The sequence below is a fragment of the Panicum hallii genome, chromosome 1 (genome assembly GCF_002211085.1).
Source record: "Panicum hallii strain FIL2 chromosome 1, PHallii_v3.1, whole genome shotgun sequence".
Taxonomy (NCBI): Eukaryota; Viridiplantae; Streptophyta; class Magnoliopsida; order Poales; family Poaceae; genus Panicum; species Panicum hallii.
The window spans coordinates 3,609,082-3,629,319 of record NC_038042.1 but is presented as its reverse complement, the minus strand read 5'-3'; the positions used below and the strand labels follow the sequence as shown (position 1 = coordinate 3,629,319).

The window sequence follows — 20,238 nt, the reverse complement described above, 5'->3', positions numbered from 1 at the left end:
CAGACCGAAGGTAAAATTGAAGGCTGTTTTCCCATTCGTTCTATTGTTATTACTCCTTAATCTCAAAAAAAATATTATTATTACTCCTGCTGCTTCTGCTTTTCTTTTTTGAACATACTCCTGCTGCTTTTCCCGTATGCAAATCCTATAAAATTTCTTGAGAAAAAAGATGCACTTGATTTCTGCCTAAATAGAGTTGTTTCTTGAAACTTAATCCTTATTTTTCTTGTTCCAAATATACTGTAAAGCGTGTAATAATTTTTGTATTCTTCCACATGTCAATAAAAATTATCTAGTGCACTTATCTCCAACGTAATAAGAGAAAAGTCGATGTAAGATAATCATGCTATAACATGATGGGACGTGGGTGCGCTTGGCAATTGGCGAATAACCGTCAAGGGCAGGATGAAAGGTATAATGATGCATCTATCATAAACAAAGGCATGTGCAAAATATGAAAGCCATGCGATTCTCAATGAGACAAGACGATCTACATGCAAGAACAGTGTGAGACCTTGATACTGGAAGGAGTAAATGCATTCTAGAAGAGAAAAGGGAGCCCAATTAAGATTGCAATGATCTCCTAAAAGATGTACTACCGCAGCATCTGAAAAGGTCTGACTATTCAGATGGTCCCATTAAACTCTTACCTATAATTCCAACCTTTTTCTTGCCTTGATGTTAACCTTCATACAAGTCTTTCACATTGTGACATCTTTAGGAGATGTACACATTAGTGCAAAGCCTACTCTTCCATCATTTCTATGGGTATCCTCCTCTCGCTCTTACACACATACTTGCACTTGTCGTCGCTAGATTAAGACCCTATTTGGATGGAAATGGGATATGACACAGATTATTAGAATCTAGATATTAGCTATAGATTATAAAAATTTGGACTGTAGATATAAATAGATGGGCATTTGGATCCCTGAGTTAAAGGGAAATAGTATAGGATTATATGGATCGGGTAGCTATTTGGATTGGATACACATTTGTAATTGGCTTTTATGATCCCTAACCAATCCAAACATTCTAAAGCTATTTTCACCGTTCTAAAGAGTTCTAAAGAATTTGTCGTCCCTCTAGAAATTGAGCATGCTAAACTGATGCAACAATAATTATTACATTATCTTTCATCCCAAACTAGTCGACCTTTTGAACTCCCTCTTATCAACACTATCTATGCCACTGATGGCATTAATTTCCCCTTGGTCACCACAAGTCCATCACATCATCTCTGAGTCTACAATTACGAAAATTGTAAGATTGAACATAGAAATATTATACACTTCAACGGCAGCTAGTATACACGGTTGCAGCGTAGACCAAAACTGAGAGGACAGCTAATCAGCCAATCTGGAAAAAAAACTGCCAACCCAACCGTTCCAATACCAACCTCTATTTCATTCTTCTAGACGCTGTTTTTCCTTTAAAAATGTACTGAACAAAAAAAAACATTAGGCAACTTCCTTGACTGATTCGACTCTCCCCCTGGTCATCTCCGCCGGCGCAGCTCAACACGGGGGGCACGGCCACGACCACCACCTCCCCCACCTTCTCTTCTCGAGTCAAACCGCTCCTCCCCCCTTCCTTGTAACCTTCGCAAGGCGACCAGCAGGGCCCCATCTTTTCCGTGTTCTACTTCTTTCCCCGCTCTCGCCTTCCCCGCGCCAACAAATCTCGAGGCAGGGGACCCGGGGGCGGCATTCGTTTCGTCGTGCTTGCTTGGGTTCTCGGTGCCGGCGGCCGGCGATTTTGGCGGGGTTCGTTTTGGGCGGCAGGTAGAGGCGTTTCTTGGCGGTTGGTGAGATGGACAGCCACGCCGCCGGGTCGAGCTCCGGCGGATCCGGGGACGGCGGCGCGGCGCCCAGGAGGAACTCCAGGAAGCCCAAGTGTGAGATCTTCTTTCACAATATGATCTTGCTGATATATTATCTCTAGCTTTAGGATTCAAACAAGGATATCATCTCTGTTTTCCTTTTCATTTTGACTGGGGTTTAGAACCTTTTCTTTTGAGTATTTTCGGGCTGGTTATCATGTATGAGTTGGTAGTGATCAAGATTAACTTTGTGAGGTTTAATTTCTCTCGAATATTAAAATCTGATGTTCAATTTATACTGTCTTTTCTCACTCTTTGAGATGATATAGTCGAAGAACTTAGTCCATGCTTTTGACTAGTTATTAATACTACCGATAGATATCAGAACTGGGGTTCCGAGTCATCCATAAAATTCTGAATCTTTTAAATGGCGTGCCTGCTTTTCATATATTCATATTAAGCTTTGCTGGTATTAAGGAGTTCTCATACTTGTCCTTCCGTGCAAACAGACTCCAAGTTTACGCAGCAGGAGCTCCCAGCTTGCAAGCCAATTCTTACTCCAAAATGGGTAGGTTTAATAGTACAAATTTCCCTTGACGCCAGCTTTCCTGCATCATATCTCACAAATGGTTGTGCTTAATTTCTTACGTTGTACAGGTTATTTCGGTATTTGTTCTTGTTGGCGTGATTTTTGTCCCAATTGGTGTTGCTTCGCTGCGAGCTTCAAGACAAGTATGCCTCATATCCTATCTGCTTGGTTTGATAATGAGTTTGGTCATTTTGTTTATGTTGGTTGTTTTCTTTGCTGCAGGTTGTTGAGATTGTTGATCGGTATGATGACGCATGTGTTCCCACTAATGTGACTGACAAGCTTGCTTACATCCGGGACAAATCTATACCAAAAATCTGCACAAGGAACCTGACGGTAATTGGATTATCTCCATATATTCTTCTATAACCTGAAATTTTGGGAATGGAAAAACAACAATTGCAAGAACATTGACTAATGACATAGTGTGTGACATGTTAGTTACTTTAAAAATATGCATCTTGGCCTAAAAATCAAATGAATCCTTGGCTGAAATATTTGAATACATGGTCTTCAGATTACAAAGGAGATGAAGCAGCCAATATTTGTTTATTATCAGCTGGATAACTTTTACCAGAATCATAGAAGGTATGCAATCTTTAGCCAATGATCTCTCTCTCTCTCTCTCTCTCTCTCTCTCTCTCTCTCTCCCTCCAGTCTTATTGCGCTTTAAGATGTTTTTACCCTGCTTATCTGTCACATTCATCACATTCAGGTACGTCAAGAGTCGCAATGATGCCCAGCTAAGAGATAAAAGTAAGGCGAGCGACACTAGCAATTGCGATCCTGAGGCCACAGTAGATGGAAAGCCAATCGTGCCTTGTGGTCTTATTGCATGGAGCCTGTTCAATGATACATATAACCTTGTCCGCAACAATGAAAACTTGACAGTGGACAAGAAAGACATATCTTGGAAGAGTGACAGAGAGCACAAATTTGGGAGTGATGTCTTCCCAACGAACTTCCAGAAAGGACCTCTTCAAGGTGGAAAAATACTTAATTCAAGTATGCCGGTATGTATGTGGTCCTTGCTTTGTATATCATCAAATAACTGCATATTTGGTGGACACCTCAGAGGGAAATTGTGCTTGTAGTATAGGTAGTTATCGAATTTAAGATAAAATGACTCCCAATGATTTTTCTCTTAGATTGATTAAGATAAGTTCTTTTGATAGTTCAGGGCAAGTTTTGCCACTGAATTCACTGACCTGCTTTTCTACTGAGCAGTTGAGTGAGCAAGAGGACCTTATCGTCTGGATGCGAACTGCAGCACTTCCTACATTCAGAAAGCTGTATGGTAGGATATATGTTGATCTCAAGGTAAACGATACCATTACAGTCCATCTGGAGAACAATTACAACACCTATAGCTTTGGTGGCAAGAAGAAGTTGGTGCTTTCTACCACAACCTGGCTTGGTGGAAAGAACAATTTTCTTGGCCTTGCATATCTGACTGTTGGTGGACTCTGCTTTTTCTTGGCATTTGCATTCACCTTGCTCTACTTAATAAAACCAAGGTTAGTGACTTTTTAGGTCTCACGGATTGCAATTATATCAAGATGTATGCAAATCTGATTTTCTTCTGGTCACCTGCAGGAAATTGGGAGATAACAATTACTTGTCATGGAACAGGCCCCCTGTAGGCCGCTGATACGCTTTGGAAGTTAAATGTTACACAGGCAGGGAGAAACAATTCAGCTTATGGTTCAAATGTATCATGTACTACAGAGAAATATTATTTGTGAGAATTGGTGTAGAATACATACAAGGTAGGCCATGTACGAGCGATAGCTTTGGATCAAATCGTGCACAGATTGTACATTACATTGAAACAAAATACCTTTCTGTTCTCCAAATTGTATACTCGGAGTCAGAAGTGAGTGTCAGTTTTTATTTTCAAAACTGCTGCGAAATTCCATTTATATGATTTGCATCTTCCATTCTACTCGCCACTTGTGGATCTTGATAAAAATACCCATCGTGCAAGTACAGTGTTCCCAAGGATACTCTGTAAATCAAACGTAATGGATGCGTTTTTCTTCATAAATAAAGTACTACATCTGACCTGCATGACTAAACTATGACAGATTAACTTAAGCTCTTCAGAAATCAAAGTGATCAGTATAAGGCTTGTCAGGCTGCTACAACTATAAACTTCCGCTGCTTTTATATCCATTTTTTTTTCCTTTTTCACGCAACTCGTAGCAAGTAATTGCTGAGATACTGTCCCTCAGGGTATGCAGGGTCAATGGGATGATCACAAGCGGCCCCAGCTTGGCGTAAGACTGTCACCTTTTTGCCGGCCATTGATGCAGCACCCTAATATAAAAGAACATTAGAAGAGGAAGTTTCTAAACAGTTATCTATGTGGGCAAATTAACACAAAATTATCAACGGGAACACCTACTTTTTTTAATCATCTGACAACTAAATCAAATGTCGGGAGAACAACAGCATAAATAAGAGAACATTTTTCTATCATGTTAAAAGTAATTCAACATGCTGGAAAGCAGTAAAAAGCTTTGCAGGGCCTTGTACTCTCTAGGGGACAGGATGTGTGTTGAGTAGTAGTTCTAGTGCAAGATGGGCAAGGTCAAATACCTGAATGGTTTTAAGGAACATGCCACTTTGAGTCATAGCTCCAGAACAAGAGCATGTCATGAGTAATCCCCCTGGCTTCACTACTTGCATTGCAAGAGCATTCAAGCTTCTATACATACCGGATGCACTTTGTAGTACCTATAAATACAAGAGGTGGTCATCAACAAGTCAATGAAAGGGGGCATGCTAAGAGACTAAGAGGCAAAAATTCACGAACAGTAATACATATAGCATGCTTCAGTTTTTGCATTGACAGATGAAAAGTATATCCCAATTCAAGTCAAACTAGATATTACAAGTCGACCCTTTAGGTCCAACGGTGCGTTTATGTGTACCTTCTTTCGAGGTGCCAGCTTTGGAGGGTCAAGGATTACCAAGTCCCATAGTTCGTTTTTCGAAATAGCTCCTTTCATGAATGCAGTTGCATCTCCTTTTACAAATGAGATCCTTCCACGATTTAACTCATTGAGAGTGATATTCTCATTGGCAAGGTCTAGTGCTGATCCCGATGAATCAATGCCTGAAAATGGTCACGGTGGTTGAAATATTTTGTACTGTAAAACCAGAAGAATTTATAAACATATAATAAAGATTAGATCTTAGTGTAAAATTTCCAAATTAACAATGTTATTCCACCAAAATCCAATTGTGCGTAACTTGAAAACCACATGAACAGATGACTAAAAATATAAAAGGCTCATTAGATTACAGTATTTTACCAATGACATTATCAGCACCACCCTTGGCTGCATGCAAAGCAAAACCACCACTGTAGCAGCAAATGTCAAGGACCCTTTGGTCCTTCGAGAGCAATGATATAAAATGGCGGTTCTCCCTTTGATCTGCATAAAATCCTGTCTTCTGACCCTCTAATGAGACTAAGTGTACAATGCCATTCTCCATGACCTGTAAAAATAACAATGGGATAGTGTTGGAACCATTGATGATAAATCGTATGTTAGATTTGACACAAACTATCAAAACCAATGGATACTGAACCATAAACTCGTCTGAATCAACAGGTCCACCTTCACAGTTGAGCGTGAAGAAGCATGCGTCTTTTGTTCTGATATATCCAATCCTTCCTCTTTCAAAATATCTTCTGATGGCCTCCACTTTATATGGTTGATGCCATTAACTTTGCTAACAAGAAACTGGATTTCTTCCCTATATTTCTCAACCCAAGCAGCAGATGAAGCAATCACGGCAACGTCAGCAAAGATATCCACTATTAGACCAGATAATCTGCAGTTCAAAAATCGCGAGTAAAAGTTTTAGATGAATTTCCAAGAAAACTGCAAGTCAAGAACTAGATAAAGCATAAAAATATAGTAAAATTAACTTTTTTTTTGCTGCTGATCAGCATTCAGTGCTCTAGCGGGAGTATTCAAGGCACACGAAAAACAATCTATTCTTCATCTAAGGATTTTTATCTAATGATATTTATTGCACAAGGTACGCATGTTACCCTACAACATAAAAAAAAAGCCGTGTTGAACAAATATTATTTCTTTTGATGATTCAACATGGTCCCAACTTCCATTGGTAAATTTAGCATATACCTGTCCCCTTCACTGTTGACAAGGCGATAAGCATTTGTGTTAGCTGAAGGGAGACCCAAACTTCGGCGCAAATCCACAGCAGATGAAATCCTTGCTTCGAGCAGTCTTTCCATATTAAGTGCACAAGTGGGATCTCTGAAAGGAACAAAAGTAAGTAATACATCCGCTTGAGGTGCTAAAATGTCAGCGGTTAGAAAAAAAAATTGGTACCACTGACTGTCACCTTCTTGCCTCTTCTTCCAGCTGCATCAGCCTAACACAAAACATGGACACGGAGTTATAGAGACCCCACCCGATAGATTTCTCTGTCCCATCAGCTACCAGAACAACATCACCAGATTTCGGAGGAGGTCGACCGATTATTCTATCAACGGCACCACTATACACCATTGGGCTCCCATCACGGAATATTTGGGTCTTTCCCTTCTTTAATACTACTTTTGCCAAACCTATAAAACATGTTTAAAAGTCAGTATTTACTTGAAATTAAGCGATAAATGCTTCAGTACTATCCATAACTTAATTGAAACGTGAGAGTTGATTACCAATCAAACAAAATCAGATATGCCAGATTTCACAGTACACTAATTCCTAGATGAGCACTGATTCCCTATCTTCGCAGAATACAATTCCACCTTATGGTGAATCATCGCTCAAAGGATTTAAAAGAAATTATTGTCAACATTTAGGTGTCTGTCGATCTCATCATCTCACGATGTTGTCACAAACAAGAAAATGCTTAGCAATGCATATGAAGCTTTGGGGCATTAAAGTGTAGCGCTAAATGTTTAGAGAAAGGGATGGATTTCAAGAATTGTTAGTTTTTATTTGATGGGAAGCAGCATCACCAATGGCAGTTCTCACAGATGCGAACTTTTTTATCAGCATAAACCTCACTATAAATAAACCTAGCACTATTCTGAAGCTACAATCAGGCACCTTGCTACACATAAACCTAGCACTATTCTAAAGTTATAATCAGGAACCTTGCTACACATAAACCTTTCCCTATTCTGAAGCTACAATAAGGTAGCTCACACACAACCTGGCTGCCATGTTAACATGGCAAGCCATGCACGTTTAGGCTGGGCATTTCAGCAAACAGGAGACCATCGCCATGGGCCATGGCTATTGCTCTCGCCTGCCCACCATGCCATCTTCGTCTTGGCATGGTGCGCCATAGAATGAGACAGAGGGCTCGGAGCGCCGCAGGAGCACGAGACGGCTGCCCGAAACCGTTCGACAGAATGCCACGGAAAAAAGGGGGGAGACCTTTGCGCTCGGCGGCGAGCTCTTCCAGGGCGGACGAAGCGGAGGAAGCAGCGGCAACGGTGGAGGCGGCGCAGGCTGTGGAGGAGGCGCGGCGCGCCAGGCGCGCCCGGACGAGCGCGGGCACCGACGCCGGCGCGGTGCCGCCGCAAGCGCGAAGGCGCAGCATCGCCTGCTTGAGTTTCCGTTACCCAGTGCCCAGACCCAGATACTTTCGGATGGATATCTCCCTCGCTGTGACTGCTACGTGGGCCCTTTTTCTGGCCCCACCGATGACATGTCGGGTTACCGAGAATTTGGGTGGTTTCCTTCTGCTTCTCTTTAATCCTCTTTTCTTTTTTTTAAAAAAAACTACTCCTAGTACTTTAATTAACGATCTAAATTTGTCTTGCTCTAAAAAAACTAGAGGATTCACGATTCAGGCTTTCCGAAAAAGGACTTAAATCTCGCCTCGTCATTTCCTAAGGCCCCTGTTGGAACTGAAAATTTTGGTAGTGGTCTTCGTGAAGCACACTGCTTCCAGCGAAATTCTTTTATTTGGTCTATGTGAATTCTGCAAAATCGCTTGAAAAATGGTGCAGTTTCTACGTCAATCCCTGTGGCAAAATTGTTGAAGGACTCATTGCAGTTGTAGATCACTCTGAAATCTGAACGAACTGCTCGTCTTGATAACACGATGATGCTGGTCATTGGCCATTGGCATCAGCGATCACCACACCAGCATCCGGATCGAAGCTAATTACATCAGCGAGCGATGAACACTCGCTCATTCAGCCAACCATTTTCTCTGGCTCGCTGCATCTTCCACACCGTCGTCGCAGCAGGAATTGCAATGCTCGTCAGGGAAGAGCATTTCAATCTTCAAATGCTCCACTTCTCCACCCGGGCATTTCACCTGGCCGTTGCAGGCTCCGCTTCCTCCTTGACATCCCCGGCGAGCCACTCCCGCGCGGCGGCGAGGTCCGGGAGCACCGGCGCGCCGGACCGCCGCCAGCTCTCCGCCTCGGCGGTCCCGAACCGGTCCAGCAGCAGCGCGTGCATCCCGAGGCTCCGCGCGGGGGCGTAGTCCTTGCGCAGGCTGTCGCCGATGTGCAGCGCCTCCCCCGGCGCCACGCCCCCGGCCGCCTCCAGCGCCGCCTCGTAGATCCTCGGGTCGGGCTTCTCGACGCCGACGATGCCCGAGAACACCCCGAAGTCCCACTCCGAGCCCTTCGAACGGTCGCGCAGAGCAAACGGTTGTCAGAGCTCCAGGACACGGCGAAAAGGCAGAGAAGGTGAGCATGGCATGGCTGGCTGACCTGGTTCAGCCCCAGCGCCGGCAAGACGACGTCCCTGTACCGGTACTCGGCGTTGCTGACGACGCCGACGACGAGCCCCCTGCCCCGCAGCCACCTCAGGAAGCGGCGCGCGTCCGGGAACACCGTGTAGGGCGCGCAGGAGCCGAACGTGGCGTAGATGCGCCGGAATATCCTCTCGAACGTGTCGTCGTCGTAGTCGTAGCCGGCCTGCGTTGATCACACACCATGTCCCCCACAGGATCAGCGATCCTGCTCGAAGAAACTCCATGGCCTTCACTTCGCGGATCGATGATCTTACCATGGCGAAGGAGTCCCTGACGCACACCTTCCACCACTCGGCATTGGGCATGGCGGCGGCGTGGCCGAAGCACGGGTGCCGCCGGCTCATCTCGGCGTAGGCGAGCTTGAAGCCCTGGTGCACGCGCTCGTAGTCCGGGCACGGCATCCCGGCGGACTTGGCCGCCATGCAGTAGTAGTCGCCGAGCTGGCCCTTGTAGGCGATCAGGGTGCCCGTCACGTCCACGGTGACCAACCGCAGCTTCGACAGCAGCGACGGCGACATGCTTGGTGGACTCTGAAGATGATGGCCGGAATGCATATATTGCTTCAGCCAAGTTGGATCTGATTGTTCATCAACAAATTAATCAGCCCTGTCACCCGATTACCACCAGGAGAGAAACGAAGAACATGACCTGATCATAAGCTGTCAGATTAATTATTTCCAAAAATTAAGATAATGGAGGAGGGGGGAAGAAAAAAAATCGAAGATCGGCGCCGTATTCTACAAGCGGCACAACCAAATCCTGAGTTCAAACCAATCAGCCAAATTTGAGTACCAAACCAAATTGCATTGAGAATGGAATACCAGGAGCGGCATTTGGCGGGGAAAGCATAATGAAATCGTAGAACTCTTAGCTGAAGTTATAGCAGCAGTGCCTTGAGCTGCAGGACAAAATGGGGGCAAGAAAGAAGCTACTACTACCTCTATGAAAGCAACCCCCAAATCCCCGACATCGAATTTGAGCATCCGGGGAAGGAAGAGGAAACTTCTCTTGAAGCAATCCAAGCAAGGATGACCAAAACCACACTACTTCTAACTTCTTTTGCCACTGTGCTGGTGTTTCTCGAGGAAAGGGAAGCGAAGGAAAGAAGTCAGGTCTATGTATACAATGCCCCCGTCTCCTTGCTCAACAAGAAAAGAGAAAATGAAGAGTATGCCATTAGCCAACCTCCTGCATTGAAGAGCCTAATCACATTGTAGAAAACCGTTCCCAAAAAATCACATTGTCGAAAACAAAAATCACACCTGAAACAGAAAAGGCGTAGGGAGAAACTTGTGTAGGCTCCAAGGGTGCCGGCAGCCTGCTACATAAAGAACACAAGCAAAGAACACAGAGGGGCAGAACAAGGCACCATAGAGAGAAGGTACCGGCCCCTAGCACGAGGCCTTGGAGCGGGGAAGAAACAAGCCAATCACCTGAAGTCCAGCAGTCCAGCACACAGAAAAATGTTCCTGTGGTTTGGTTCCAGGCTGAGAGTTCAAGGCATCCAGGTCCGAACTATAGAAAGGTGCCAAGGAATCCAAGACACATTTGTCTATTAAAAAAATCCAAGGAATTGGTAGGAAACCCAATTATGAATTGTTTCTCTCTCTCTCTCTCTCTCTCTCTCTCTCTCTCTCTCTCTATATATATATATATATATATATATATATATATATATATATATATATATATATATATATCAAAATTCCAGGTATTGTATTCATCATGGAGTTGTACAAGGCGAAACAGGGAGGACAATAGACAAAAATTACCAATTTATAACCGGCTTGACTTGAAATTTATAGTCTTATGTTCTGGACGAAAAGTAAAATGTGACATGTATCCTCCATACAAGTATGGGAGGAGTTCTACAACTTTTACAACCGGGCATTGCCTGAACAAACATCAAGAGCACCTACAAGCACGGCAAGCTGACCTGACCTACCTTTGACGGTTATAAGGATCCTGAACCAAGAGGGGCATATGAGACGGTGTAGGACCAACTGACCAAGAGACGATTTGCATCAGATAATAAACTACTAAAACCTTGCGTATATTTACAGGGGCGCTATTCCTTGACATCTTCAAAGTGTTCATCCTCGTCTTCTTCCTCATAATCATCGCTGTCGTACTGTAAAAGGCTACCAAAGTCCCTGGATTGCGCCTTGAGCCTCTCCTGGATCCTCTCCTTGATGGCGGTTCCCTGAGGGAAGTTTCGGAAACAAGTGTGAGCACTGGATTCCTATCAATAGCAGACTAGTAAGGGTCTAAGGGTAACTGACCATTGAGTGGCAACCTTCCTCAAACTTCTCTAGGAAACCAGCAACCCAGCGGTCTGCATTTTCCACCCACTCTTCCTGGAGTTTTGCAACTGTGTTCCACTGCAAACGAACGGTTGAAGTCAGAAGGCTAAGGGTGCTGGCAAAGTAATAATCAACTAAATAGCACCTTCACGTATAACATGGAAGCGTATGCACCAAGTTCACAAAGGGTGAGAGATTAACAAACTATGAGACTCAATATGTTCAACGTTAGAATCCAATGATTGCATAAATAATTATGATGGTGAATACAAGTACCTTCTCTCCCACTTTTTCTTGGTGTTGCTTCACTTTGTCACGCAGGTTTTTCAGTCCCATGTTAACTCGCAATCGTTTTTCCTGGTAAGACATAAGCGTCAGAGGGCCAAGCCCATAAAACAATACTACCACATTAATACAAACAGTTAAATTTACTATAAGTTGGATATTCGGATAAAGCGTGGGGTTTGTATAACATGCCTTCACATAGCTGACACCAAGATCCTTTCTAGTGTAGCCCCTGGCCAGATTCCGCATAACATACTCATTATAATCTTTAACAATCCGCATTATAATATCCGATGTTGATATTCCATCAGTGCGCTGGGTCTCCTTAAACTTACCAAGTTTTTTTACCTGATAAAACACATTCATATTAGTTACACCAAACCACAGACGAATATGAACTGATACGGTTAAGAGAATTCTAATTGATATAATACATGAACTGCTCAATTTGGAACTTAAGACTCACATGTTCATAAACATCTTTACCAGCTCCACTAGCATCAGCATACCTGTGTAGGTTCAAATAGGAAAAATAGGGTACAGATTAACTAAATAGACTGACATTTCAGATGCAGCATCGAGTAAAACCAAAGGCTTTGAATGTAAAGATAACCACATGTATCATCACAGGCATTTCCTTGGAAATATTTACTGCATTATGGAACCATCAAGGTCTTTTTCAGAACGATGCTTACGGAAGAGAATCATGAGCAACAAAATCAATGTTATGCTTATCCAAGAATTCTTCTGACACCACCCATGGAGCATCAGGAATGACTTCATCCACCCACCTGGATATGTTGAAAAATATATGAGATACAGTATTGCACTTATTAATTATGATGATAGAGCATGAGAAAGATGATTACTTGCAATGACGAAGTGACTCATATCGCTCATCCTCAGTCATTACAGTTCTTCCTTTGTATTTGTGCGTCAACTCATCATTGCAGCATCCGACAAGAAGATATGTGTTTGCAAACCTGCAGATTTGAAAGCATTCACTCAGTCTCCTTGTATTACAATAATTTTAGACTTTTAGTAAGGCAATTTCAATAGTGTTTAAGCACAGATGTTAGCAAGGTTAATAGCAGTTCAAAGTTAGATGCACTCGATTTTCTGAATACACAAAAAAAAGGCTACACATGTATCATTAGATACATGGAATAGTGTCATTATGGAGTAGCCTTTAAAGATCTAAACAAAGCTTCGTACTTAAGAAATCAACGATGGCTGCAGGGTTCCTTACAAAAGATATCACCGAAAAGTCATATGCTTCAACTATACAGTAACCTGAATAGACTTATTTCTTTCTCTCCCTGCTCGCCAGAAGTACCTAAAGTTGTGTTACGTGGATAAATTTGAGGAAAACATTGAATGTCCCTAAAAGCTAACATAAATGTGACAGCAACTTTTCCAGATACATGTCTTCTAGCGGTGGAGATACTTGTAGATACTCTTACTCAAATTCTTAAGGGACCACTGTGGTAGGTAACTAGGTTCTATATAGGGAATCTGTAACTCATCAGAAATCATAGAATGATTTAGACAGACAAGCAAGTTTCCACAGAAAAGCATCGTTTCACTACAGCATGCATCTGTACGACTGAAGAATAAAAACCTGGTACCAACTTCCATCCCTTTGCCTATGTCAACAATTTGGAAGATTCTCAGCAGTTGGCACTACACAACAACGCATGGTGATTCGTATCCACGAGCGAGAGAATCATAGCCCAAATCGTCTAATGAAAGAGTTCAACTACAAGCGGTATGTGGCAACACAACAGTGCAAAGTTGTTGTCCAGGCTAAAAAGGAAATGCACGGATGAATCCGAACCGGACTGCACTATTAGGGAGGAAACCTGACATAGGCACTTTACACACTAAACGATCCATTAATGGCAACATGGAGAAGAGCCATACAGAGAAATCTCACATCCATAAAACAATAACATACCGACAAAGTAGCTGAAATTTTCACCAAACGACCCATCTAATTGGCAAAAAAGGACACCTACTGCAATATCGCACATCAAGCAACCCACTAATCCACACTAACACTATCGCAGTTTTTAATCTGTTCACAGCAATACTTGCACAAAATGGTAACCACGCGTGATAATATAACCAAGAGAGCCCTTTCAGTCTGTTCAAAAAATGCTAATCGCGTAAGACGATTTCAAAAACTGCCACAAAGAGAAGGGGGGGAAGCTTCTCTCAGCCGATCTTGCACGGAACCACCAAAATCAAGCGCGATCCGCACCTCACAGCAAGTGCCGCTACAGCAGAAACCATTGCACGACACGCACGCAACGGCACCCGACCCCAACACACCAGCGCGAGGCGCAGATCGAGGCAGTTTGATTCAGTCGGAGGGAGACCCAAGTGGAGAGGAGGAGGAGGAGGCGGCGGCGGCAAGAGGGAGGGGTGTTCTCACAGCTTCTTGGCCTGCTCGAGCGACCTGGCGTGGCCGAAGTGGAAGAGGTCGTAGATGCCATCGGCGTAGACCCGGATCGGGCGGTCCGTGGGCACCTGCCCCTCGCCGGCGCCATTGGGGGCGGCGCGGTCGACCTCGGCGACGTCCCCCTCGGCCTCCTTCCAGTCCTCCTCCTCCTCCTGCGAGGACTCCGGCCTCGCCCGCGCCGCCTCGGCCTTCGCGCCGTCGGCCATGTGAGGAGGGGAGGAGGAGGTGGAGGTGGAGGCGGTCGAGAAGCTTCGGAAAGGGGAAGGGGGGCCGAGCGCGTCGAGGAGGGAGACGGGTAGACGTGTACATGTAGGTTTCGGGCTCGATCGGCTGTGTCACTGTCTGGTGGGCCTGGACGTGACGTTGTGGACCCAGATGTGAACCTGTGGGGCCCAGGTGATGCCCGTGTCGTTTGCGAAGGTGCTGAAACGCCGTTCGTGCCTTGCGAGATGAGATCAGGGTGAGGACATCATACGACACAAAGACTAACCAACTAACGTTTCTAGAAATACCCTTGCAAAAAAAAAACATTTCTATAAATATTTTTTTCAAAATAATGGAGTCGGGGAGGGTTGCTTTTTCTGAAAACATCTATCTAGCCTTGTGAAAAATTTTATAAAGCATGTATCCAATGCAGTTAATGGATCACAAATCATTCGGGGATGAATTGATGGTCAATCTTAAAATATGTCAGATCTAGTCTTTTGTTGACCTTCACAAAGGTAAGTCCGTATGATAAGTGGTAGCGCATATGATGTTTGTATTTCTTGAAATTGAAATAGCAAATGGTTAGTATTTCTTTTTCTTTTTTTTTTTTGAAACATAAAGTTGGCAGCAGATTTGCCAGATTAATATAGAAGAAGCAAATGGTTAGTGGTTTGAAATTCAAGAGACGACTTATTAATATGGAACATATGTATTTAACTGTATATAAAGAGTGCAAATAGGTATTCTTAAGAAAACTTACTGTACAGGCAGGTCCACATATTCTGGCCTGGTAGCCTCCGTGGTCCAAATGCATCATGCAAGCAAAAAAAAAAGACCCCACGGCGCCACTTCTCCACGGGCCAGATGGTCCCCGACTTCTCGTTGTCATTCTGTTAAGCAAGATTACTTTTCTCGATTTTTAAAACTTCGTTTCGCTTTTTTTCTAAAAAAAAATCGTTCCAGTAGAACTAGGAGGAGTGCGATACGATCGGGTGATTATTTCTCCATTAAGGCGTTAAAACAATTTCCTACGTCATAAAATTTTGTTTTAGTTTTTTTAGAGGAAAAATATAGAGCCTTTTTTCTTAATTAAAAGAAAAGGAATTCCGACTCCAGTTTTACGGACGGTAAGGCCCATGTGTGAAATGGGCTTTGCTAATCGGGCAGAGGAGGATGGAAATGGGGCAGACATCCATTCAATGGGCCTTCTTCCAGATCTTGGACGAAAAAACTAAACGCGGCAGCAAAACGGCCTGTTCACCAATTTGACCAGGAAAAAAGATCAAGACGAACACGGACCAGTTCTCACATGAAAAATCAACAAAATTGCCTCCCTTTAAACCACCATCCCCACACACTCCACTCCCCATGAAAAACCCGAAACGCCATTTACAAAAGCTAAGAGGTGAATCACTGATGAAGAAACACCGTCAGTTGACACTACCCATGTAGTACTTCCATGGCGATACAAGATAAAATCAAAAAAAGAAAATCCGGCATCAACGTTCTAAAACCATGTATCAGTCAGAGACTTCAGAGGCAAAGAACACCTCAAAACAGGACGGCGACTAACTCTGCTGCAGGGCTTCAAATGAGACAATCATGGGATGGGTGCAAGGCTGTGCCCGATACGGACCTCTTTTACACTGGCTGCATCCTCAGGTATTATTGAGTAAATAGTCACCTTAACGAGACACAAAGAACATTAATCGTAGAGTTTAAGCTTTTGATATGTAGGGATGCAACCACCATGCATCACCATACACCTTGGTGTTAACAATCATGTTGCCTACCATTGAAAAATAAAGCCGTTAAATCCTATAATAAATCCAGAAAAAATAGAAGCACACTCCTGTGATGCATTCAACTATACTACTCCAAGGTATGTGAAAATGAGTTTTTTTTTCCTTTACATTGAGAATAGCGCAAATTCATTGAAGTTCTTATTCGAAACTTTGGTGGTTTAAAATGAAAAGGAACTTTTTTGAATAATTGGTGAGATTTGCACCAGCCTTACCACTCCTGGACCTTCTAGTTCCCAGTCTAGTCGCGCTCAGCAGCTCTTTTGCGATTCCTCCCTCAAAGAAAAAGAAGTCAAAGCCATCTGGTCTGCGATTATTTCCTGTGTATATAGTCTGTGCTCATATGTACCGTCACGTCACTTTGACCCCCTTCGTTCTAGTTCACTGTCAAAATACAAGCTTGTGCTGGGCCATTCAATGGGGTGAGTTTAGCTTGGACCTGAAGCTTTTTGACCGGTTTAGCTGCGTGGAAAGCTAAGAGTCCAAGTAAGAGGTGGGTTTATCGTGCCGACAGGAAATGTAGGTCTATTTAACTTTGCTTAAAGCTAAATCTTACCACCTTGATTATCGATATCAAAAATTTATATAAATTTGTAACATAATATTGGCATTACTAGATTCCTTATATAAACCGCTTTCCTAATATTTAACTCTTTTCATTCAGGATAATATAATTTAATAGTCATTGCCCGTCAAAGTATAATTCTCTTTGTTCCTAGGTTGATCCATATATGTTATATATGTTTGTTCTAAGTTAAACTTTTAAACTTTGATCATCGATCAATATCTTAAAGTTTTACATAGATTGACTGCCCAAGATATAGATATTACGAAAGTACGTAGTATGTTTCATGTTAAGCCTAGTAATATACTAATACCTTAAACATATATATATATATATATATTGACAACACAAAATCTCTCATGTCTAATTAAGGATTCAAGGAACTAGTCACTACACGCCGGCTGATCTGACGGGCATGCACCCTCCTCTCATGTCTCACCAGACATCGCAATCTAGCTCGTACACGCACACGTGTCCCCGTGGCTTTCTTTCGCTTCGGCAGTTGACACGCCAGACTCCTCCGTCCACAAGCAAAGCCGCGACTGATGGCAACCCCCGGCGATCAGGCCGGCCGGCCGGCGAGTGGCAGGTACGATGAACCCTAATCTAATCGTACTCGCACATGTCACTAACGATCTTTGCTGCTGGTGTAATCGTGTCCCCGTGTGAACGCTTTGACTTGGCGCCGTGATCGGCTGCATGACACACTAGACAATTTTTAGTATAAGAAAAAGGCCATGCACTTGTTTTTTAACAAAGAAACAAAAAAAAGGGTGCAGCAATGGCCTCCGATCCCGAATCCTTTTCTTCGCTTTGTTAAGTGGAGGAAGCCAAGAGCTTTACAAGACTGACAAATACAAAAAAGAAAATTGTTACATAGACAGGCGTATTTTTTGTTTTTAGCGTCTCCCAGATCCTGCGCGTTGCGTAATCCGCGGCTCATCAGAGCCGTAGATTAAGATCAAGCCCGGCTGCGATGCTGGGTGCTGGACTGTTCATCAATCTAGCACGGCAGTTGTTGGCTTCGGCGTCGACCGTGGGATACGGATCGTCACTCGCCGACGGGGGTCCCACGTCTCGGATCAATCAGATCGAGCATGCCTTGCTCTGCTAGCCTAAATTTTAGCCGTAGCAGCACACACAGACCACCGCGAACGACGACTATTTTACAGGTAGAAGGATTAACCCGTGCCTTTAATTAGCTAGCTTGTGTGTGAAAAATTATGTTAATCAGTGTCAAAGAGAGCTAGATAGTGTGCCTAGCTTGATCGTGTAACGGTAGGGTTTGGATAGTGGAGAAGAATTTTGTGTTTCAAAGAAAAATGGAGAAGAATTTCGTACAACCTGCAGTAGTTAACCATGTGCTCATGCTGCCAAGTACACCCTCCCTGCATTCCAAGCTATACGTACTCATTTTTAGTTTTGTCAAAGTCAAATCATCTCCGGTTTGCGCTAAGCTTCTAGAAGCGAGGTACGACGTTCACGTCATCAGATTAGTATCACTGGATCCGTTACGAGCTTATTAGGCTCCAAACTGGACAAGATTTAAAAACAATCACCGAAGAGCTAGTCTGTAGCAAAGGATGAAAAGCAAATTGTATCATGGTACTGTGCTTAATTTTGAGCGTATGGCAAGCACGTATCGGAACTACCGAATTTGATATCGTTTTAAATGAATAACGCGTCGGTCGTCGAAGTCTCTAGACGTGGGTTAGTATGTGGCACGTTCTTGAACGATTTCATCTTAAAAATTGATGATCACGGTTTGCTTAATGGTTTCAAATTAGACGGTTCTTGCAAAAGGAACGAAATAAAGCATATATGCCACACGTATTTGATGAAGGTGCAATCAATTAGCGGCGGGACTTCATAATTGATCAGTAGTACAAGCATGTAGAGGAGCCCTCTCGGACTTTGCTTCCGATCCAAGGCGATCTAATCTCTCTCTAGAAAGATTCCACGCTATCAACTGCGCTACTACACACCGAAAGCGCACGCGCGCCCAACTTTTTACTAAAACTATTTACATGCCTCTTTTCTCTGCACTTCGTTTCACATCTAGCTAGCACCTAGCTCAACTCCTTCTAAATAAAGCAGCAAAGCTACTACTAGTGGTACTAATTACTGTGCGCTAAACTGCTAAGCAAACCTTAATTGGCCTCCTGATCACACAGCAAGGCCAACAAAAATAAAACGAAATAATGCTTGAGCAGCAGCAAGCAAGAACGTAACACATCATCATCAGCTCGTGATCGTCGACGACCATGCACCGTGATCACGAATCAAACTAATGGCTTCCTCCTCCTCGATCCGACCTTGGTTCTATTATTATTGTTGTTACCTTGTTGAGCTGGTAGGTGGCAGATCGATCGATCGATCAGCCGAAGTTGTAGCCATTGCCGTTGCTAGTCGTCGAGGACGGGCGGGTGGGCATCATCTGCGCCGCCTGGATGCTCTGCAGCAGCAGCCGGTCCTCCGCGGACGACTCGAACCCGTGAAGGAACGGCGGCATGTCCCCGCCGCCGTGCATCCCGTAGCCGACGTCGCCGGTGTACTGCTGCTGCGGCCTGAAGAGCTGGCCCTGCAGCGACGCGGGCCGGTGGTGCTGCTGCTGCGACGCCGCTGCCAGGTGGTCGAACGACATCACGGCGGACGTCGGCGACGGCCGCACCAGCGCGGCGCCGTAGTCCCCGCCGGAGCCGAAGCTGATCACGGGCCCGGCGCCCGCGCCGCCGCCGCCGCCGGGCCCGTAGGGGCCGGGCGGGATGCCGGTGAACTGCTGCACCATGGCGCGGAAGTTGGAGGTGTCCGTGTTGAGCAGCGTGACGGGCGCGCGGCGGGACGCGCGGGACCGCCGCCGCGCGGGCTTCGCGACGCGCCCGCCCTCCACCCCAGGCTGCGCGCGGGTGGGGCTGCCAACGGACCCGCCGGACGTCGGGCTCGACACCGTCCCCGCCCCCGCGGCGGCCGTCACCACGGTCGCCTCCGTCGCCGCCGGCGCGCCGTTCCCGCCGCCGTAGAGCCCGGCCCAGTGGGCCATGTTCGCGCCCGTGTCACCCATGGCGGCGCGCTCGCTAGCTACTACAGTAGCTACTGCTGCCCGTCGTCGTCGGCGGCGTAGTAGCAGTAGAGTATTAGATAGAGTTCTTGGACCGGACGGGGTGGGCGGCTACTTATAGCTGCCCCGGCAACGAGTCAAACGGAGCGGCTCAGGAAGGTCGCCGCCCGTCGGATGCGCGACGGGCGGCAGGGATGTGTGCGACGTCGCCTTCTGGAAGGTGGGTCGCGCGCGGAGGGCTCCTTCCGGGAAGCGTCCGGCCGCGGGGTGCGGGCGAGGTAGCCTTGGGGCCCGCCGTGGAGCGGTCGCTGGAGTGGGCCAGCCGCCACGCCGGTGAGCTGCGGCGCGCGAGGGCTTTGGTTAATTTGG

At 45.0% G+C, this 20,238-nt stretch overlaps 5 protein-coding genes across 5 annotated transcripts; 1 reads left to right on the top strand and 4 right to left on the bottom strand.

Moving 5' to 3' along the window:
• The first annotated feature begins 1,470 nt into the window (after window positions 1-1,470).
• LOC112892320 (ALA-interacting subunit 3-like) lies at window positions 1,471-4,344 on the top strand. The gene is made up of 8 exons (XM_025959490.1): window positions 1,471-1,897; window positions 2,332-2,390; window positions 2,480-2,554; window positions 2,634-2,747; window positions 2,929-2,999; window positions 3,127-3,424; window positions 3,639-3,928; window positions 4,008-4,344. Exons 1-8 carry the CDS (start codon window positions 1,813-1,815, stop codon window positions 4,060-4,062), a joined length of 1,047 nt encoding a protein of 348 aa, XP_025815275.1. The 5' UTR covers window positions 1,471-1,812; the 3' UTR covers window positions 4,063-4,344.
• A 7-nt stretch (window positions 4,345-4,351) lies between these two features.
• On the bottom strand, window positions 4,352-8,057 carry LOC112892313 (ribosomal RNA large subunit methyltransferase I). The gene is made up of 8 exons (XM_025959479.1): window positions 7,847-8,057; window positions 6,798-7,023; window positions 6,575-6,709; window positions 6,041-6,257; window positions 5,732-5,918; window positions 5,348-5,532; window positions 5,013-5,150; window positions 4,352-4,730 (listed from the first exon to the last, which is right to left on the bottom strand). The coding sequence occupies exons 1-8, from the start codon at window positions 8,010-8,012 to the stop codon at window positions 4,602-4,604; spliced, it is 1,383 nt and encodes a 460-aa protein (XP_025815264.1). The 5' UTR covers window positions 8,013-8,057; the 3' UTR covers window positions 4,352-4,601.
• A 427-nt stretch (window positions 8,058-8,484) lies between these two features.
• Window positions 8,485-10,764, bottom strand: LOC112902247 (haloacid dehalogenase-like hydrolase domain-containing protein 3). The gene is made up of 5 exons (XM_025971212.1): window positions 10,448-10,764; window positions 10,124-10,373; window positions 9,440-9,762; window positions 9,142-9,348; window positions 8,485-9,052 (listed from the first exon to the last, which is right to left on the bottom strand). Exons 3-5 carry the CDS (start codon window positions 9,737-9,739, stop codon window positions 8,735-8,737), a joined length of 825 nt encoding a protein of 274 aa, XP_025826997.1. The 5' UTR covers window positions 9,740-9,762; window positions 10,124-10,373; window positions 10,448-10,764; the 3' UTR covers window positions 8,485-8,734.
• A 179-nt stretch (window positions 10,765-10,943) lies between these two features.
• LOC112878176 (choline-phosphate cytidylyltransferase 1-like) lies at window positions 10,944-14,525 on the bottom strand. The gene is made up of 8 exons (XM_025942604.1): window positions 14,211-14,525; window positions 12,643-12,756; window positions 12,469-12,564; window positions 12,240-12,282; window positions 11,966-12,121; window positions 11,765-11,845; window positions 11,468-11,566; window positions 10,944-11,388 (listed from the first exon to the last, which is right to left on the bottom strand). Exons 1-8 carry the CDS (start codon window positions 14,441-14,443, stop codon window positions 11,254-11,256), a joined length of 957 nt encoding a protein of 318 aa, XP_025798389.1. The 5' UTR covers window positions 14,444-14,525; the 3' UTR covers window positions 10,944-11,253.
• Window positions 14,526-18,644: 4,119 nt separating this feature from the next.
• LOC112893053 (VQ motif-containing protein 22) lies at window positions 18,645-20,187 on the bottom strand. Its single transcript, XM_025960210.1, has one exon. It carries the CDS (start codon window positions 19,870-19,872, stop codon window positions 19,189-19,191), a length of 684 nt encoding a protein of 227 aa, XP_025815995.1. The 5' UTR covers window positions 19,873-20,187; the 3' UTR covers window positions 18,645-19,188.
• Between the last annotated feature and the right edge of the window lie 51 nt (window positions 20,188-20,238).

What these genes read in the sequence shown, in the direction of transcription:
- LOC112878176 (XM_025942604.1), bottom strand. Translation starts at nt 14,443, where the DNA reads ATGGCCGACGGCGCGAAGGCCGAGGCGGCGCGGGCGAGGCCGGAGTCC. An exon ending in GAGTCACTTCGTCATTGCAA is followed by an intron (nt 12,565 to 12,642) that starts GTAATCATCTTT and finishes CAACATATCCAG; the next exon opens with GTGGGTGGATGAAGTCATTC. An exon ending in TTGGTGTCAGCTATGTGAAG is followed by an intron (nt 11,846 to 11,965) that starts GCATGTTATACA and finishes ATGTCTTACCAG; the next exon opens with GAAAAACGATTGCGAGTTAA.
- LOC112893053 (XM_025960210.1), bottom strand. Translation starts at nt 19,872, where the DNA reads ATGGGTGACACGGGCGCGAACATGGCCCACTGGGCCGGGCTCTACGGC.
- LOC112902247 (XM_025971212.1), bottom strand. Translation starts at nt 9,739, where the DNA reads ATGCATTCCGGCCATCATCTTCAGAGTCCACCAAGCATGTCGCCGTCG. An exon ending in TCAGGGACTCCTTCGCCATG is followed by an intron (nt 9,349 to 9,439) that starts GTAAGATCATCG and finishes TGATCAACGCAG; the next exon opens with GCCGGCTACGACTACGACGA. An exon ending in CGGCGCTGGGGCTGAACCAG is followed by an intron (nt 9,053 to 9,141) that starts GTCAGCCAGCCA and finishes GACCGTTCGAAG; the next exon opens with GGCTCGGAGTGGGACTTCGG.
- LOC112892320 (XM_025959490.1), top strand. Translation starts at nt 1,813, where the DNA reads ATGGACAGCCACGCCGCCGGGTCGAGCTCCGGCGGATCCGGGGACGGC. An exon ending in GAACTCCAGGAAGCCCAAGT is followed by an intron (nt 1,898 to 2,331) that starts GTGAGATCTTCT and finishes CCGTGCAAACAG; the next exon opens with ACTCCAAGTTTACGCAGCAG. An exon ending in CAATTCTTACTCCAAAATGG is followed by an intron (nt 2,391 to 2,479) that starts GTAGGTTTAATA and finishes TACGTTGTACAG; the next exon opens with GTTATTTCGGTATTTGTTCT.
- LOC112892313 (XM_025959479.1), bottom strand. Translation starts at nt 8,012, where the DNA reads ATGCTGCGCCTTCGCGCTTGCGGCGGCACCGCGCCGGCGTCGGTGCCC. An exon ending in CTGGAAGAAGAGGCAAGAAG is followed by an intron (nt 6,710 to 6,797) that starts GTGACAGTCAGT and finishes TGTTCCTTTCAG; the next exon opens with AGATCCCACTTGTGCACTTA. An exon ending in TGGTGCTGATAATGTCATTG is followed by an intron (nt 5,533 to 5,731) that starts GTAAAATACTGT and finishes GACCATTTTCAG; the next exon opens with GCATTGATTCATCGGGATCA.